Genomic DNA, 19,198 nt, shown 5'->3' with positions numbered 1-19,198 from the left:
GTTTAAAAATCTTGCCAGGGTCCAACATCACTTAATTTTTTCTGCAATGAGAAACTAAATGTTATACTAATTATATATAAAAATTCATGGTTTTTTATTTGTTCAGCTGCTTCATTGTCGCCTTTAACATGCTACAACAGGGCTAAAAATGATGTATCCCAGAGAAAAAACCCCCAAAAACCTCTGATATCTAAATAAGTACCATGAACCACATGATGAACTAAGAGGGGAAGATTTAAAACCTACTAAACAAGAGGTAAACGAGATCACCAGATAAATAAAAAAAGGCTTAAAACAGACTCACCATATTTACAATTCCCATTAAATTACACATAAATAAATATATACATACATGAACACTGATTCCCTTATATAATAACAATGAATCGTGTTGCAGTAGAAAGTTCAAGTTGGTCGCTTTACCTTTGACAGGAAAAAGTTCTATAACTGAAGATATGACATGGAACTGCTTGTGTTTTGTGTTCAAGTTTATTCACAATACTGATAACATGTCATCAGTCCTTTTTGCCTTTTGTTTGTTTCTTTGCTGTTCCTGCTGCTGTTGCACTTTTTTCACTTTTTTCTTAATATGGCTACAATCTTAACTGAAGTTTATGTAAGGGAAGGTGGTGATTCAGTCCAGTGAAGCTCATAGATTTTTTTAAAGTATTATTTCTTTTTTTATTATTTTTAATATATTTTTAGAAAAAAAAAAGGTCCTTTTTTGTTTGTTTTTTTTTTTTTTCCTCCTTTTGTTTTATTTTTTAAAAAAAGTTCACAAACTCAAGACAGAACTTTTTCTCTTTGCTGGCTCCGTCCCCCTGTTCTGTTCTCTTAGGCTCCAAACTGGGGCAGTAAAACGATGGTAGCAGTGGGGGAGAGGAGGGGCGAGTGAAAAGAGAAAAAATGGAAATGTGGATGCTGGGAAAGGGTGCAGGGAGAGGGCAGAGCAGTCCTGCAGAGTCAGAGAACAGGATTGGCAGAAGGACGCTCATTCTGTTGCTGTAGCCTGGGGTGCTGGGTGCAGGGAAGAGGGAGGAGGGAGATGAATGGACTGATGGGCTGTACGGGGGGAGGGAGAGGAGTGTGGGGGGGATCCTCACTTTCGGTGCTTCTCCTCTTTGTCGCCGCTTTTGGTGCTGTTGTCTGTGTGGCTGTTGGGATTGTTGCTGAGGTACATTTTGTCCATGGCCTTGAGCGCCTCAGTGAGATAGTTCTGCAGGGCGGTGACGGCAGCGCACACTGCTGGGCTGCCGAAGCCGTGCGAGATAAGGTTGAAGTGGGTCAGGCAGCTCTGGATGCCCGGCTCCAAAATGGGGTTGGGCCGCGAGTTCCCCAGGGGAGATCGGTCCTGAGCCAGCAGGTCGGTGAACTCTTTACAGATCTGTCTGTAGCACAAATGGAGCAGAGAGACAGAGAGAGGGAGGGAGGGCAAGAGAGAGGGGAAGAGAGAGGAAGAGAAATGAACCATCACTGTCAGCAGCAAAGTCCGTGTGCACTCCCTGCTAGATTACACAAGGTCCTGGATCAAGGGGCTGCTTCCCCCTGAGTGTACACACGCACACATGCTCTCCACCTGTCCTTCTGCACAACCTTTCCCCCAATTCTCACTCTTGGCAGACACGCACAAACCTCTTCCCCTCACCTTGCATGCACGCACAACTGCGCACACACCTCACGTCCCACCAATGCACAGGAAAACAGCAAGCAGCACACACACACAAGCATCTTTTGCCCACCCCAGCAATCCCCACATCGCACCCCCTTGTCTCCTTCCTGCAAACACACGTCCCTTCCCAGATGGGTTTTGGAACAGAACAATAACACAGTTACAGTTCTCCAGCGAAGGGGAATGGAAGAAATGGGGAGCAATATCCAAAGAAAGGTTTTCAGGGATTTATTCGTGTTTTGGAACTGGAGAGAGCCTCAGGCCTCCTCCTGCATGAGGCTGAAACATGCCCATGTGTCAGGAAGAAAGAGTGAGGGCAGAGAGGGGAACGGAGGCTTTAAATTAGGGTATTCTGAAGCACTTATATATGTACATCTATATCTCAAAATCCAAAGGGACCTTCCCACAGAGGGGAAGGCTGACGCCAACTGGGGTCTGGAAATTTCCTTCCAGGGAGGCAAGAAGGAAGGATATGAGGGCACAGTGCAGAAGTGAGGCTGTATCACCCGCTCCCTGCACAAACGGCTGGGGAAATAACACACCTTATAGCAAGAGCTTAGAGGTGTGTTGAAATAGTTTGTGTTCTAAAACCCGCGTTAATGTCTTCCAGCCATAAACTGGCTCCCATCTTCTGACTGTGCCCTCTGGCACTGTGCCCTTTGGTGACACTTCCACTGGTAATTAAGGGCTACTAAACAGCCCTTTTAATTTCCAGCAAACATATCAAAACAATCATTTTCTTTTCACACACCACCTGGAAGTCTAGTCAGCCCCACCAATGATAAACTCGACTAGCATTTTAACTGCGTACAGATTGGCATTTAAAATATATTTTTAATATCCCTATATTCACTAAGTAACAGAGCTCCTAGGGAAGAAAGAACCATTGCAGATTTTAATGAACTGAAATTGGTTTAATGTGCCAGTTTTATTTTACTGTCAATCGGAAACCTTCTCCTTCCACCTAAAGTGATAAGCTAAGTGAAAAGACTTGGAAAATGTTTTTCTTTGAAGAATTATTGCCTTTTCTTTAACTAAAAATCCACCCACAATTTTCACAACTCACTTTCAAGGTAATCCTCACAAACCAGCTTGATGGAGACCAAGCTGGGTTATGCAGCACTCCTAGAGGGTGAGGGCACACACACCCCCTCACAATCTGCAAAACCATTAGCCACTGACTACATGGCAAACACTTGCACACAAAGGCCCCAAACCCGGGTCTCTCGCCCTCCCCTCACAACTGAGCAACATGCCAGAAAGGTAAACGTCTTACTTTGTAGCCAGAAGCATGTTTTTTCTTGTGACTTGCTCATTTGGATCGGAATGTTGTCGGTTGAGAAATTCAGCTACTGCTTTGGCAGGAAATTCTGTCTCACAAACGTACCCAAAATCTCTAGCTAGATGCACTGCTTCTCCTGCAAAGGGAGATTCGGGAGGAAAACACACAGTTCATCAGTACACATGGCACAGAGGCAAAAATCCATTAGGAAAGAAAACACTACCTTCTACCCAGGCTCTTCTAAAAGACTTGGACTTGTTTCTTTACAAAAAGGTACGGTAAGAAATGTTAATCACGTCTTACCATGTAGGAGTTGTCTTTGCTTCAGTTTAGGGCAATGCAAATGTGTATTTTCATGACAGCCATTACAAGTGAAATCTCACATTCATTTTTTGTTTGTTTGTTTGTTTTTTTAAGTTTCCATTGACTAACAGATTTTATACAGACCAGCTCCATGCACCTAGAATGTGCACTTACATTTACACATACACATGTATACAACAGCCATTCACACATATTTCATTCAAAGCTATTTACTCCAGAAATATTTGTTTGCCTCAGCCATGTCTCTATATTCTTTTGCAACGCATCAGTGATTAATATTGATCATAATTACTCCTAGAGTTCTTTTAAATAAAATGCATTAAACAGCTAAGTGTTTAAAATTTAACTTGATCACATATAATTATACGTTCACCCCCAAACGATTAACCATGAGAATTTTAGGGTCATTCCACTGAGTCTGTCTGTTTTGTTGATTTTCAAATCTTTGGTTTTAATTTCCTGAACCAGTTGGTTTTTACTGCAGGGCTTCCTGCCATTAGCTCTAGCTCCGGAAGAACGCATGCGCCAATTAGAGCTTCAAAGCCTCAGTCCAGTGAGCTTGTTTCCATAAAATGGAGCGGATCATAAACAATAACAGTACTCTAGAAACTGCCTCATCGCTACAGGACTCAAAGCCCAAGCAATGTTTATACTATCATCCCCCCAAAATTAGCCACCACCGCTAAGCTAACTGGAGGTCAGGTCTCTATTTTGCTTTTTATTTTTATTTTTTAAAAAATCATTCTTTTAAAGCCATTGTATGCCAAAGCCAAGCAGAACAATAGATTACCATAAAATGTCTTCCATATTCATTAACATCACAAATAATGTTAAGCGTCTACCAAATCTAGACTTTTTCAAGTTCTCCCCTTGTGATTTTTTTTACTACAGTGTGTTGTGTTGATGCAATTGCAAAGCCTTTTCAAAAAACATGAAGACACAGTAATTTTCACGCAGTATGAATACAGTGCAGCTACTAATCTGAATGTTTCTGAATGTTTTTTTGTTGTTGTTGTTTTTGTTTTTGGTGTTTTTTTTTAAAAAAAAAAAAAAAAAGTCTGGCATTGCACAGTACTTCTTTCCCCATCCCTTTGAACATGAAACATCTCTAGCAGAACACAAAGTGACAACAAAACAAAGCTACAAATTCCCTCCTACACAACCAAACTTAAGCTAACCTGCACAGCCCAGGCTGAGGTTAGAAGCACTCTGCAGACTGAAGCAGTCCAAAACGTTGTGAAACCCACAAGTAAGGAGAAAGGAGGAGGACGTGTTTTCTGGTCATGGGTTTACTTTGTGCCAGCCAGGGTGGCAAAGCAACTGTTTCAAAACTAAATGATTGCAAAGTCTTGAGCTTCTCACCTCCGAGTTCTGAAAGCATAGGGCATCCGAAGGTGTTAAAAGTAAGCTGCACGTTTTTCTGGCCAGAGCAAAGTAGAGGAGAATGATATAATGAAGGGAACATATGTTCTGAAAATGAGAACCAAAAGGGAGGAGGGGGAGTGCAACTTTGAGGCTTTCAAGACACCATTAATTCATAGCTTAGGTCAAGGATTCCCAAATTAATTCAGGAAGTAATGGTCACGCATTTCTCAAATGCAGATGTCAGAAAACTCAAATGATTTACTGTTATGTTGCTGGGGGTGGGAGGGAGGCGAATCCTAATGTTGCTGCAGCTTTTGACATTTAAGATCGCCTAGTTGTCCACCAGTGGAAGGACGGCAGCGACTCTGCTCCTCTAACTTCCAATCCACCACTGGTGGGACCAAGCCCACAGCCCCCACTCGCTGCCGCCAACAAAAACAGTTTACACCGGGGAGGGATTGCTGGCCTGACTACAGGAGCAGGACAGGACCCTGAAAAGATCTAGTCCAAAGCAAATCAACCAACAGTGGGACACTGCTGAGTCTGCAGGACTCACGCAAGCCCGTTTCAGATTAAAACAAAAGGCAGAGATGTACGTTTTTATCTGACCAAACACAACGATGCCTCAGCACTGACTCAGGGGAAAATATAAAAATAAAACTAAGCCTTGTCCCACTGGGGAAAAAAAAAAAAAATGGGCAAGGTTTACCCCACCAACCCTCCCAGCCCGTGTAGTCACTTACCCTCCACCAGCGAAGTGAGCAAGGTAACGTTAGCAGCTTTGCGCCTCCCAGCCGGCAGGTTTAGCCCTATTTTGTCCAATTTCTCTCTGAGAGATCGCCCTCCATTTTTGGACTTCGCCCTGCACCACCACAACAGAAAGATGGTTAGAAGAGAGGACTGGGATTCACCCCAGGACACCGTGCTCCTACAGAAGGGACGTTGAGGGGAGGTTTGGGGAGGGGGGGGGGGGGGGATTTGCTATTGAAGGGGTGTTGAGGGAAGGTTTTTGGGGAGAAAGGGCTGAAAGTTGAGCCTAATGCATGGATAGGAGCTGCACAGTGAGATGACAACCCTCTTCACACCCTCACCCGCCATGCGCCTGCTCTCTGGCAAGGACCACTGCATTATTTCGCTAACTGGGAAGGTCAGGAGCCCACACCACCACACATGAACGGGGAGATGAACACACAGGGGTTCATCTCCCCACAGATGAGCTTCCCGACAGAGATGGGGACAGGAGACAGACCAGTTTGGTCAATTAACCCTGGAGTTTATCGCCTGCGCTTTATACCCTGGATTTTATTCCCTGCCCAAACACTCTTTAATTGTCTGGACTACGTTACAACAGCGGGGGTGGTCTCCACAGCCCAGGGGTTTGGGGTGCCACTGCTATTGGGGTACATGACGTGACGGAGGGGCACCCACGCCAGGCCGCGTTGCCATGGCTGGAGCGCCTTCGCCCCCCCTTTCTGCCGGCTCTGCCCCGACCCCTGGCGGCAGGGGGAGTTGCGCACTGAGCCCCCCCCGCCCCCCCATTCCCCCCCCTTCTCAACTCGCGGGCGCCCGTTAGGGCGGTAACGGTCGGCGGGCGGTTGGGCCGCCTCTGAGGGCGGCGCGGGGCGCGTCCCCCCGCCTCACACACACGGAGCCCGCCGCCATCCCGCCGCCCCTCACCTCCGCAGCACTCCGCCCAGCAGGGAGGCGTTGAGGCACTCGGGCGGCGAGAGGCGTCGCTGCACTTCCGCCACCGTGACCTTGTACTTGGAGGTGGAGCTGAGCAGCGAGAGGCGGCCCGGCACCGAGCAGAAGACCTCGTTGGGGTTGACCACCCCGCCGAAGAGCGCGTCCTTGTTGATGGGGATGGAGGAGACGGCGTTGTTGTTAGACTTGGAGAGGGACACGGGGCCTGCAGGGAGGGAGGAGCAGGGCGGTGAGGGTGAGGAGCGGGAGGGGAGACGGGGCAGGAGGAGGAGAGGCGGACGCCGGGCTACGGGGGGGGACCGGGGGGGTGAGGCGAGGGCAGGCACCCCTTCGTCCGCAGGGGGAGAGCGGAGCGGCTGCCCTCCACCAGAACAACGCCATCAAGCGAGGGAAAACAAACGGGAAGTCCAGCGCTGGACGCCGAGGGAGGCGATTCCCGGAGGGCCGCGGCCACCCGGGCCCCTTTTCCCTCTCCTGGGGCCCAGCGGGAGCCCTCGGGCTCCGTCCTCGCCCGTGTCCCCCAGCCCCAGCCCGAAGGGGCCCCCGCCGTTTTGGATAGATGGCTTGTGACATTAATAGCTCTGGGAGGGCTAATAGATACACCAGGAGTTAAACGAACTCTTGAGATTACTAATAAAAGAGCCAATTATCATGTCGGCTCGGAAAGAGCATCTCTTAAGATTTATCCCTTGCACGTCTAATTTGACGTGACAAAGGCTTCGCGGGCAGGGGAAGGGGACGAAACTTTTAAGCGCGGCGGCTGGGCTTGGGGGGTGGGGGGAGCGGCGTGAGCCGGCATCTTGCTTGGCACAGCACCCCCGGGTGGCTTTGCACTTTCACACCGAGAGCAGAGCACCCTGTGCCGCCTTCCCGTCCCTCTGCTCGTCCGGAGCACGGTGGGAGCGCACGGCCGAGCAGAGACGCCGACAGTGCCCTGCACACACCGCTCCAGGACCGGCCTCCCTGCAGTTTCAGCCTCCAAGCAATCCCAGCTTCCCAGGAATTTCAATCTCAAGCAAAGCAAAGAGCACAAAGCTAAGCACAACTGAGCTCCCAGCATCTAGCCCCTTGCTCTCCAGCAGCCCAGCTAGTCTCCGCTGAACTTAAATCACGAAAACACGAAGGGGAAGGAAGAGATTGTCCTTCTCCAGAGCCCAGTTAGCCAACAACGATTAAACACCGTTGCTCTGCGCAGAGCTGGGAAGGGAGCCGCTTGCCGAGGCACCAGAGCACCGGCTCGGCTTTGTTGGACATTTCCAGGGCAGGGCTTAGCCCGGCTGCCCTGCTCTGCCTCCAAGCCCCAGGCCAGCGGCGTCCAGGCTCTGCCACCACGCGCGAGGAAGCGGCTCACCTTTCTTAATTACAGTTTGATCCGGGATGTTAATACCGGGGTCTTCTACGTGCTGCAACGAAAGGGAGAGAGGCGGGCTGTCAGTGCGCGGCGCCGGCGAAAGGCAGCGGGGTGTGGGAGAGAAGCCCCGGAGGGCACCGGGCAGAGGCAAAGCGACAACGGGGGGCCGGCGAGGAGACGGGGTTCGGGGGCGCTTCCTTTGCACGGAGGAACCCTGCCTCCCTCCCCGCTCTTCTCCGCGAAAAACGAGAAAAATTAATAATGATAAATAACAACAACAAAAAAAAGAACAAAGATCCACCCCACACCCTCGGGACTCGCCCTGCCGAGCCCGACGACCGGACGGCCTCCAGCCTCTCTTTCTGCCTCCCCGGCCCGGCCTCTCCCCGCCGCAGGGGAGCACAAAGAAGCGCCCACACCGCACCGACGGGGCGAGCCGAGCCGAGCTGAGCCAGGCCGGGCCGAGTCCCTGCACCCCCGGGGTCCCCACTATTGTCCGCTCGCACTTTTGCGCACTGGAGGCTGCAGATGGGGTTTTGCGCGCCCGCGCCACAACGTGATTAGAAAGTCAAATGAAATCATGTTTTCTAATTCAAAAAAACTGACAGGCGATATAATGTCTGGCTGTGTTTACAAATTAACACCAGTGGTGCTGAGATAGAAGATTTCGCAATCGTTACAAAACACAGGCATTACCATTTAAAAAACTATTACTTCCTTCTCTAGTCTTTGTCCAACAATAATACTGATTCTAACATTTTCCATTCTGTCTTGGATTTATGCTCCTGTTAATTGTGCCTGATCTCAATGATTCCGGGTGGATGGTACTAAGTTGCTTTATTACAGGTTTTATTATACTCAATGCTCTCATTTGTAACTTGCCTAAAGTGCTTCTGGATTTAAGTATAATTAAATTGAGAAATGTTCAGAAATGACTACTGCTGCAGTTCTTGTGTTTTAACTATATGGGGAAATATGATCCCTTTATGCATGCACCCTAAACCCATAAAGTAAATGTAGTGTGGCATAATACTTTTATTTGTGTTATTTCTACACATATTCCGTACAGGGAGGACTGTTAAGTTTAAAATCCCACAGAGATATTTATGATTAAATAATTTTCACCGTCTACTTGATTTTTCTTAAATATTTAGCAGTCCCTTTTATTAAAAGTTAGCTGTTGCAGCAACAGAAAAATTCAAAAAATCACGCTTTCCACCACCCAAATTTCTGCAAAGGATTTTTGTTGTTGTTGTTGTTGTTTCATAACTAGATAAATGCTCTCAAAAGATACATTCTCTTATTTTTATGCCTTCCTTCATGCATCCTGCTGATTCAGTTTTACAGAGAGGAAAATAAAATTGGCTGGGCTGGTTTAAGGATTTAAACCAGATGGCATTTGGTTTTCACAAACTATAGCAATGCTATTAATTCATAGATCTTACAAAGGCAAATAAAATGATTTATACTTAAAATATCCACACAAGTGGCTTCCCGAGCCAGCCCACTGAAACGAAGCGCAATCACAGCGAGGGAGAATTCAAGAGAACATTTTAGGTCACTTTCCTACAGCAATCAGGGGCTCACAGTCAACAAATTAGTTTATTCTTACTATTGCCTCCGTGTTATTTTATATCAGGTTAAAAGAATCGACCTGTTTTTAACAGATCCAAATTGCTTACTAAATCCTCCACTCTGGGAAACGTATGCGTTTATTGCAAAACTGCTAAACATAACCAGCAATTTTCTGTGGCTAATTTAGCCAGATGAGGGCTGTAATAAATTCACTATTTTCCCGAATATAATTTACAAAAGATTTCAAAATGACCCCCCAAAATAGGTAAGTTCATCTGAACATTATCCTTGCAACACAAAACTGTACTCATTAAACTGTCAGCAAATATATTGTTGTAATATTTGATCCTGTAATTTGGGATGGCATTTCAGCAAAAATCACATCCAGATACCACAATTCCCTCCTCCTCTTTCCTCGTTGCAAAGTAAAGCAGCTTCAGCCCCTTAGCGCAAGCTCTGTGGGCTTTAATAAATTTATTGGCACGTTCTAATTCTATTTTCAGGGAGAAACCCGAAAGATTAACTTTGATCACAAGCAGTCATTCCTATCACATTGCATAAGGCCACTTTCCTAACTGAACAATACCACGGCTCACTTTGTAAATAGCCCTTGTGCTAATGTCATGCTTAATTAGGAATCATTTTTTAATCTGTATTTATTGATAACAAAATTAGATCCCCCAAATAACATACCACCCGATAGGCTCCAAACATTTAATTTAATATAGGGTGTAGCAGGTCTGGCTAGAATTTGATAACCTATAGCTAATGATTTATGAGGTCATCCCTCTGCACTACTGCTAAAAGAATAAGGCAGCATTTTAATATACCTCTCCTCTGATTTGTCAATTAATTCCTTTGGAGAAGAGGATCTGCCTGTATCCTCTTACAACTTTAGATGTCATTATCTTCTATGCCAATTCTGTAATCATGGGGAATGTTTTTTTCCTTCTCAGACCACTTTCACCCACTTTTATTTTTTTTTTCCTTTTTCTTTCCCCCCTTTCCCTTTACGTTTGCCTGGGAGGACATTTAATGAGATCTCGCATTTCAGACTAATGCTTTTCCCAAGGCAGCAAGAAATCCCCAAATGCACGGCCCTGTGGTGATATTATACATTCTTCCAATCGTAACAGCTTATTGTCATTGAGAAGGAAAGATATTGTTAACAATGACAGTAATTTGATTTATTTATATCTTAGCGGGCACGCTAAAAGGGAGACATCGTGCAGGGACAAGATGCAAGAACCCATTGTTCTGGGTGGGGGGGCTCAGGATCTCTTTGCCCCCCTCTCCTTTTTGCTTAGTAGGGAGAGGGTTTGGGGGGAGATCCCCTTCCCCTCACCCTCTGTCCCCTAAGGGGTGGCAGAGGGATGCAGGGAGTGGTGCCGGAGGGATGCAAGGGTCCAAGCAGCAGGGCTTACCGGCACGTCCTCGATGGCGTGAGGGATGGAGTGTAGGGGCAGGTCGGCCAGCCCCGAGCCCAGCCCGTGCGGGGCATGCAGCAGGTCGTCGTGCCGCCGGTAGTCCCTGCGGGGGTCCAAGCCCGAAAGCTGGTGGGGGAGCCCCCGGTGCGTGTGCAGGAGCCCCGTCTCCTGGCTCTGCCTCTGTCCCGGCCATCCTGGGTGCTGGGGCTGCGGCTGGGCGTGGAGGGGGTTGAGGCTGTAGGGGTCGTTCACGTGGGAGTAGGGGTCCTGAGACTGGGGGTAGATGGGCTGGTAAGGGGGGGGGGAGAGGGGCAAGGACATGGGGAGGAGAAGGAGGGGGGGAGAAAAGAAAAACAAAAGATAAAAAGATAAAATCAAACCGTTTCTCGTCAAAAGCAGCTTCCAAATTTCTCCCACCGGACGATCTGCGGGGCTGGGGTTTTTTCCCGCCCCCCCCCCCCCGCCCAACAAAATCCTGAGGCGCTCTCGCTTCTCGAATAATAACAATAACGACGACGATAGCAGCGGCGATAGCACTACTCATACCAGGACTGCTCACAACAATTCACAAAACGTTGCAGCGGCACAGCGTGCATTCCCGACTGATCGTGCCTGGGCATTGCGGGAGCAGGTATTTCCCGCAAATAAAAAGAATCATTTCTAAGCGGGCCGTAGGAAAATAATAGTAATAATAATAATAATAATAACGCTCCTGCCACCCAAAAAACGCTCCCGCCGGCCCAGAGCAAAATGAAGACGGAGTCAGCCGCCGAGATTACCACTAATGCATCCCAAGAAAAACGTGGGAAATCAAAGACCACTGCCATCTTGTTACCAGAAGACACCGAAATGGGCTCTGACCACCCACCCGTTCCCCTTGCAACTTTGGCAAAGATGTCGGGGCGAAGGCACGGCCGTGCCCCCCCCCCGCAGCCCACCCGGGGGCAGAGCCGCGCCAAGCCACCCGTTTGCCCGAGGGAAATGAGGATCGGCGGGGGGACGCGGGGTCCCCGGCTCTGGAGGCTTCTGAGGCCGGGCAAAAGAGCCCACAGGTATGTCCGGGGAAAAAGGCATGGCCTCCGCGGAGGAGGAGAAGGAGGAGGAAGAGGAGGAGGAGGAGGAGGAGAAGGAGAAGGAAGGGGGGGTCTGAGGGAAAGAGCCACGGGCCCGCAAAAAGGAAACGGGAGAGCTAGAAATATCCCGCTTGCAGGTGGCAAGGGGGAGAAATCTAAGCGGCGGGGTCCAAGCAAAGCCTTTCGCCGTTCACAAACCAAAAATAAATACAATATAAAAATATAATGTAATATAATATAATAAAATAAAGACCGTGGGAACAAAAAATAAAAATAAAAAAAAAAAAAGAAATAAATTAAAAAACGAGAGCGAGAGAGAAAGAAAAAAAAAAAAAGAGAGAGAGAGAGAGAGAGAGAGAGAGAAGAGAAGGTAAAGCACCGAAGCACCGATTTAATAAAAATGCAGGAAGAAAAAAGAGCCCTCTCCAGCAAGCTGGATGCGAAAGCCCGGCTGCCACCGCCGCCAACAATAGCAACACCCAGCGCCCGATCCCCCTCCGAGAGAGCCGGGAAGCCACTCACCATAGCCGAAAAACTGTGCACTAACATCTGCGAAGAGTCGGGGGGTTACGAAGCAGAGCAGAAAAAAATAACGATAATAACAACAACAACAAAAAAGCAGAGCAAAGTGACCGGAGCTGCGCGCACAGCCCCCGGCGGAGCCTGCGCGGGCGCGGAGGGAGCGCGACCGGAGCCCGGCGCTAGGCGCGGGGGGGACCGGAGCGCCGGGGCTGCTCCGCGGGTGCGCCACGATAATCCATCAGAACTTGCACCGATCCCTGCTGCCCTTCATCGGCGCTTGCAAAGGCGAGCTCTCTCTCTATCCTGGCGTGGTGTGAGGAATCAAAGTTGGTCGCTTTTTTTTTTTTGGTTTTGCGCTTTTTTTTTTGCCTTTTTTTTCCCGCTTTTTAGCCTCCTTTTTTTTTTTTTTTTTTAATCCTTTTTTTTTTTTTTTTTTTTTTTCCTCCTCTGTCTCTTTCTTTTTTTCTCCTTTGACTTAGCTGCTGGTTCACTTGAGCTCCTAATAACAGATCTGCTGCCTTCCTGGAGACTCCTAATAGCAGATATTCATGACTATTAATATTACACGAATACTTAATAAGGGAAGAATGGCTGGAAATCGAGCGTGAAGCGAGAAGGCAACTCAAGGCAGAGCCTGTTCTAAATGACGTCCATTGAATGAAGAATCAGTGTATCTAATCAGAGATGGGGGAGAGGGAGAGAGAGAGAGAGAGAGAGAGAGAGACAAAAAGGGAGAGAGAGGGAGAGCGAGAGGGGGGACATGCTGCTGCGTCTGACGAATCACAGGAAAGGGGCAACATTTTAAAAGGTTGCAGGGCATGCAAAAGTGAAAGAGAAAGAGATCCGGAGAGAGGGAGAGGGTGGGAGCCGGCAGGGGGTGCGGCGGGAGTAAGGGGGGGGGGGGGGGCCAAAAGGGGGGGGGGGCCGGGCAGAGAGAGGGGAGGGGGCGCGGGATCCCCCCTTCCTTCCCTTCCCCTCGCTTCCTTCCCCTTCCCTTCCCTCTCCCCAGTCCATCTTCCCTTGCCCCCGCGGGTCGGCGAGGGCGCACCTCGGGCTGCGGCTGCTGGGCGAAGCCGGCCTCAAAGCCCACGGCGAAGAGTGGTTGCTGGCTCCCCGCTTGGCTCTTGCTACCCTCCGAGGAGCCCCCGCCGCCTCCTTTCCGCGGGGTGGGCTCCGGGGGGCCGCCCGCCGCCGCCGCCGCCCCGTCCATGCCTCGACGGCGCCCCGCCGGGGGGCTCCCAGCGCCGCCGAGCCGGCTCGCCTCCGTGCGTCCCGGAAAGCGGCTGGGAAAGTTTTTTGGTCTTTTTTTTTCTTTTTTTGGGGGGGTGTCTCTCCTGCTCCGTCTCAGCCCTCCTCCGCCTCCCCGCCGCCGTCCTCCTCTTCCTCCTCCTCTTCGAGGCGAGGCCGGGGTAGGGGGGCTGGGGAGCCCCGGGAGCATTCACCGGGCTCCCCTCGGCCCCCCTCTCGGAGGAGCCGGGAAAAGAAAGAAGGGGAGGAAAAGACAGCGGGCGGGGAAGGAAGAGAAGGGAAGGAGGGCGGGGGGGTGGGGGGGAGAGGGAGACGGGAAAAAAGGCACGGCGAGAGCTTCTCCCGGCCCAGACAAGCCGGGGCTCCGGCGCAACCCGTCGGACTGGCTGCGCAACTCCCCAGCTACTCCCTCGGCCGGGCGCTGCTCCACTTTCCACCGCCCGGCCCCGCAACGGCGACGGGAACGGCCAGGCTGCGCCCCGCTGCCCTTCCCCAGGTCCTTTTCTTTCCCCGGAACCTGCCCCCCACCGGGCAGGAGCTGCCCCTCCCCCCCCCCCGTTTTTTTCCCCTTCCCCCGCAAACCCCCTCGCAGCCCGCATCCCCTTCCCAGGAGCGGCATCCCGCAGCTGGGGGCACCGGGGTGCCACATCCTCTCAGCGCGGGGGCAACAAAAGGCGCTGAGACGAAATCTCATGCCTAAAAACCCCTCATCCTGGGTGGGGGAAGAGGGGGAGAGGTACAGCTTGCTCCCCAAGTCCAGCCGGGGGAAAGCACTTAAAAATAATACTAATTAAAAGATAGCCCTGACACCTCATTCCTAGAAATCAGGCTTCCGCCAGCGAGTGGATCTAAGTGCTCAGCTCCCACGTCGGGAGAGCAGCTTCATCCCAGCGGCTCGATCCAGGACCCGATCACCAAATAATTTAATCCCCGGCGAGTATAGCGAGTCCTCCATCCCTTTCCTACACTACAGCATCGCCAAAAGCCGCGGTGGGGGAGGACGGAAGCATGTCCCCCTGGTCCCCTGGCATAGACGTCGGCAGAGGCTCCGCCGAGGCTGGGGCTGTCTCCCCGTCCGGCTCAGCAGCAAAGAAATATATTCATTTGCACAGTGCAGTCCTTTATTGCGCGGTTCGAGTGCAGGCACAGGCAACTTTTGCGAAACGTGTGACAATGGTATTCGTTGGTTTGGGACGAGGCAAACCATCCCGGGCATGGCTCTTCTTCTTCGTCTTCTCCTCCTTTCTGGTAGGTCAAAAGCCACTCGCCTCTTTCTCAAGAGACGGATGCACACCCATACACACACATGCGCGCACCCGGGGCTGTGCTGAGCGGCTCCCAGCCCCCGTCAGGTGGGCTCTGCGCTCCCAGGAGGACCCAAAATCCCTGCCCAGAGCCAGGGGAGCACGGCCCTGCGGGGCGGAGGCTGTCTGGGGAGGGGGGGGGGGGGGGGGGGGCGCCGGTCCGCAGCCCCGGATTGCGGTTCCGCAGCTGGCCCCGCAAGGCACACAGCCCGCAATGAGCGAGCCGCGGCTCCAGTGAAATACAGGATTTTAGGCGTCGGTCCGAGTCGATCTATAGGGGTGCCTCGGGCACCCGGCGTGCGAGAGCGATTCTTTCTCTTCCCTTTGTCTCCTTGCCCTTTCATTCATCCAGCCATCCTTCCATCCATCCATCCATCCACACGGATGAGCGTAGCATCCTACAGAGCCTTATCTAGAGAGGATCTACCTAGAGACAAGACCGCTGCTGCATCCTCCATCCTGCTCGTCTTCCCTCACACACTGCCGACAAAGCTGGGTTTCCACAAGCCCCGAAGTTCCTGGGGAAGGACCCAGCCCCTCTCCAGCTGCAGGACCGCGAGGAAGCCTGGTGAAGGAGCAGAAGTTTTCCTAAACGAAATTCAGAGATCGATGGATGCTGCGAGGTCCCGCTCGCAGCTGTGGGGCCCGGGGCTCTCTGCCCCGGCCCGGGAAAGCGCTTACCTCACATTCCTCATACTTGATATTATCCGTCAGTTTCCAAAGCATTTTCATGGATTGGCGTGAGAGAGGATTTGTTTCTCCCTGCCTTTCACTAAAGTGGTGCTTCTGGTATGCGGAGCGCGGCTGGCGGAGGCTGTGCACAGCTCCTCTGCGCGCTCTGAGATCTCCCTCTAATGGTCGAAACTTTTCCCTTTTCCATCTCTTTACCAACAGCCTAATCGCCTCATTAGCATATCAACAATAGCCCAATTGCTCTCCAGCACAACAACCTGCAGCGGCGGACACAGGTACAACGGACCCACGGGCCACGGGTCTTTGCCGAGCCACGAGTGGGGGCAGCGGCCCCTGACCACCCGTGCGCGGCTCCCCCCGCCTACCTGGAGTTTGGCACTAGCCGTGAAGCCACCCTTCTCGTTCCTTTTTTTTTTTTCCTTCCTCTTTCCACCGGATTGAAAACACCCAAGAGGAAAGCAACGAGACCCGGGCCGCGCTCTGGCCAGGCTGATTGCTCTCTGCGGAGGCTGCTGCTACCCTCCGGCTTTTTTTTTTTTTTTTTTCTCTCTTTTTAATTATATTTTTGGTGGATATTAAAAAGCTTCTGTCTTTCGCAAACTATTTGCTTCCTCTTGGGTCTGTTGGCTATTGCTCTTCAAACAAACAGAAATAAACAACATAACCTCCCAGATAGCACTGGGCGAACGGTAACGCGAACGCATCAGGAGCCAAAAAGTCTTTTGCAAGCACTTCGGCAGAGGGACAGAACAATGGCTATAATAAAACTTGGGTTGTTTCTTAGGTTGAGCGCTTCGTTTGCCTAACAATCCACTGCTATCTGAGCGTTCCTTCTGCCCTCCTCTAGGGCTTCTTTTCCAACCTCCTCATTTTTTTTTGTTGTTGTTTGTTTCCCGCGATGCCCAGCTTCGCTCCCTCCACTGAAAGATTTCTTTTCTTTTGCTCCATTTTCCTATTTTTCCCCTCCTTGTGGCCGCTGCCCCGGGCCTGGCACGGCTCGGCCGGGTCCGGGCCCCCAGACCCGCTGTGGAGCAGGGCGCTCAGGGGACCTCCATGCAAACCTCCAGACCTGGGAACCCCCCCCCCCCCCCCAGGGGGCACCCACCGACAGCGAGGCCGCATCCACCGCCTACAGGAGCGAGCAACCCCTCCGGCCGCGGGGAATCCATAGGGGTGCCCACGGAGGAGCCGAAACACGCTGCCCTGTGCGGCCCCAGCCCCAAAATGCAGCGCTTCATCCCCCCAACACCCGTCATCCACCACCCCTCGATGCTCTTTTTTTTTTTTTTCTCCCCTCCCCTCACCAGCTCTTTTGTCTGCCAGTGGCAGGAGAGTAAATTGTTGGTTTTACTCCCATTGAGGTTCAAATAGAGCTGGCAGATTAAGGCCGGCTAATGCGGGCCGAGGGAGGAGGGAACCCAGGGGGTCGCCGCGCCTTAGCGCCGGCCTGGCGGGGCAGGGCCGAGGAGTGCGGAGCCCCCCTCCCGGGACCACCCGGGGCAGCCCCCTGGGGCTGCGGGCACGGCTCCGCACGGCCCAGAAAAGCCGCAGGGGTGGCTCGGCGAAAAGGAGGAAAAGGGCGCACGGCAAAGCCGGGACTGAATTTCAAGGCAGATAGCCCGTAAGTGGAACCGTGTAAGGGTTGCTTTCAGGAGAAAACTAATAATAATAACGAAATCTTCTTTTGATCACTTCTGCGCGCCGACCTGATAAAAGAATGCTGAGACTAGCTGGGAAAATAACTTAAGAGATATTTTTGTTTACTGCACGTTTTCCTGCAGAAAACTTACTGCTACTTCCCCCCCGTCCTCCCCCCCAGAAAAAGGAAAGAAAGAAAAAAATATAAAAAAGCAGCACAGGGAAAGACTTAGTCGCGAGACTCAAAAAGAAAAAGTTGGGAGCAGAAAAGATGGGCTCCCATCTCGCTCTGCAGTGTCCGGGAAAAAGTAAATCGTCTTCGGCAGCAAAAACACGAGTGCTTTAACAGCCCCCTTCACTTCCAGTTTTTATTAACTGCCCAAATCGCAGCTGCACATTCCGGAGGCCGCGGGATTTCCCAGAACCGCCCCGGTTACCCCACGCGTGGCGGTTTCCTCCGTTGGGCGGGGGGGTCCCTGCGGCCCCATGAGGCTGGGGCCACGCTGCCACCTCCTAGACACCCTTCCCGACTTTCACTCGACCCATGGGCCACTCCCGGCAACTCTCTAGCCGCGTAGGAGCAGTGAGGGGCTTTTTTTTTTTTTTTTTTTTTCCCCCACGGGATGGGCTCGGGGGAGCCCATGGCATGGCTGTCCCCCTGCAACAGGTAGCAAGCGGTAGGATTGGGCTGGGGTGCGCAGGTAGGCGCACCCCACAATTTAGCCCTCTCCTTTTTCCGCAGCCAGCGGCTGCAGGGCCCGACACCTTTCCCCGTTCCAGCCCTACCTCCCCTCCCAAAATAACACCACCCCAAAACAACAACAACAAAAAAAATCCAACAGCGAAGGAGGCTCGCATTACCTGCCAGTCCCCCATTTTGGCAAGGATGGACATCCTGACTGCAGGCTGCGTATCCCCAGGTCCCCGCTGGTCATGGACTGCAATTTACCCGCGACGCCTGTGGGTAAATCCTCCCCTTACCTGCGCCGGGACTCTCTCACCTGGCCATAAAGAGCTGGGTGCTCCCTGCCTGCGCCTGCGCGCTACTTGCGCGCTGCCTGCGCGCTGCCCCCCGCCGCCGCGCAGCCCCGGGGCTGCCCCGGGCCGGGGTGGGGACGGGCGAGCCCCCTGCCCCTTCTCTTCCTCCCCTTCCCAGGGGCCTCCCCTTCCCGGGGGGGCGGCGGGTTCCCTCGGGGGCGAATTCCTTACTGCGACAGTGATAATAATAACAATAATAATAACAGTAACCGGCCTACTATAACAGCCCTAAATACAAAGCGCCTCGGGGCTGGGGCTTCCGAACGGGGCTTCCGAACTAGCCTAAGCGGAGAACGGGTGTGCTGCAAGTTGCCGGAGGAGCTGGGAGGAAATAAAAGAGATGCAGATCTTCCCAGCCCCCCTACGAGGGGGTAAAGGGGGGTGCCCACCGCCGTTCCCCATCCCCTCCAGTTCCGGGGATGCTGCGACCCCTCTGGGACATCCTGGGGTCTTCGGGCCTCCCGGTGCCCGAACCACCCCTATACCCCCCCCCACCCCGACCCTATTTTGGAGTGCCGGAATGCCTCGGGAAGGCGGCCCGGCTTTAGGGCAGTTTAGATTTCCCAGCCCGAGGAGCGGGGTGTCGGGGGAACTGCCATCCATCTGCATTTTGAAGGCGCAGAGAAAAAGCTGTTCTCGTCTCGCAGCCGGGACAACGCTACACCCCGTCCCGTCTGCAGGTCACCCCCAGGCCTGCCAAAAGGGCGACACCAAGGGAGGACAGCAGCGTCTCGCCGGGAAATGGGGTGCTGGGCTGGCCTCAGCCCCCGGGGAGGGGCAGGGGAAGGGGCCTGGGGGCGAGAAGTGGAGGACAGAGCCGGGGATCCCGGGGGCTCCTGCGCGGAGCGCGCTCAATGGGCCGTGAGAGGCGCGCTGCGCACCGCTGCTCCCGGCGCCTGCCCGTGGTGTACAGTTAGCGTCAAATTACAGCAATTAGCCGGGCACAGGAATTTAATTACCCGGCCCTGCCCCTTCTCCCCCCCGC

At 52.2% G+C, this 19,198-nt stretch overlaps 1 protein-coding gene across 1 annotated transcript; it reads right to left on the bottom strand.

Annotated features, from left to right (window-relative positions):
• Positions 1–557: 557 nt before the first annotated feature.
• TFAP2A (transcription factor AP-2 alpha) lies at positions 558–15,726 on the bottom strand. The gene is made up of 9 exons (XM_035316266.1): positions 15,526–15,726; positions 15,271–15,432; positions 13,341–13,553; positions 10,695–11,021; positions 7,696–7,747; positions 6,318–6,549; positions 5,384–5,502; positions 2,946–3,087; positions 558–1,388 (listed from the first exon to the last, which is right to left on the bottom strand). The coding sequence occupies exons 1-9, from the start codon at positions 15,574–15,576 to the stop codon at positions 1,100–1,102; spliced, it is 1,587 nt and encodes a 528-aa protein (XP_035172157.1). The 5' UTR covers positions 15,577–15,726; the 3' UTR covers positions 558–1,099.
• Between the last annotated feature and the right edge of the window lie 3,472 nt (positions 15,727–19,198).

The sequence above is a fragment of the Oxyura jamaicensis genome, chromosome 2, assembly GCF_011077185.1.
Source record: "Oxyura jamaicensis isolate SHBP4307 breed ruddy duck chromosome 2, BPBGC_Ojam_1.0, whole genome shotgun sequence".
NCBI classification, from domain to species: Eukaryota; Metazoa; Chordata; class Aves; order Anseriformes; family Anatidae; genus Oxyura; species Oxyura jamaicensis.
This window is presented reverse-complemented; position numbering and strand designations above follow the sequence as displayed.

Coding starts and splice junctions, on each gene's coding strand:
- TFAP2A (XM_035316266.1), bottom strand. CDS start 15,576: ATGAAAATGCTTTGGAAACTGACGGATAATATCAAGTATGAGGAATGT. Junction 5,503..6,317: donor CTGGGCGGAGTGCTGCGGAG/GTGAGGGGCGGC, acceptor GTGGTGGTGCAG/GGCGAAGTCCAAAAATGGAG. Junction 1,389..2,945: donor AACATGCTTCTGGCTACAAA/GTAAGACGTTTA, acceptor TTTGTGCTACAG/ACAGATCTGTAAAGAGTTCA.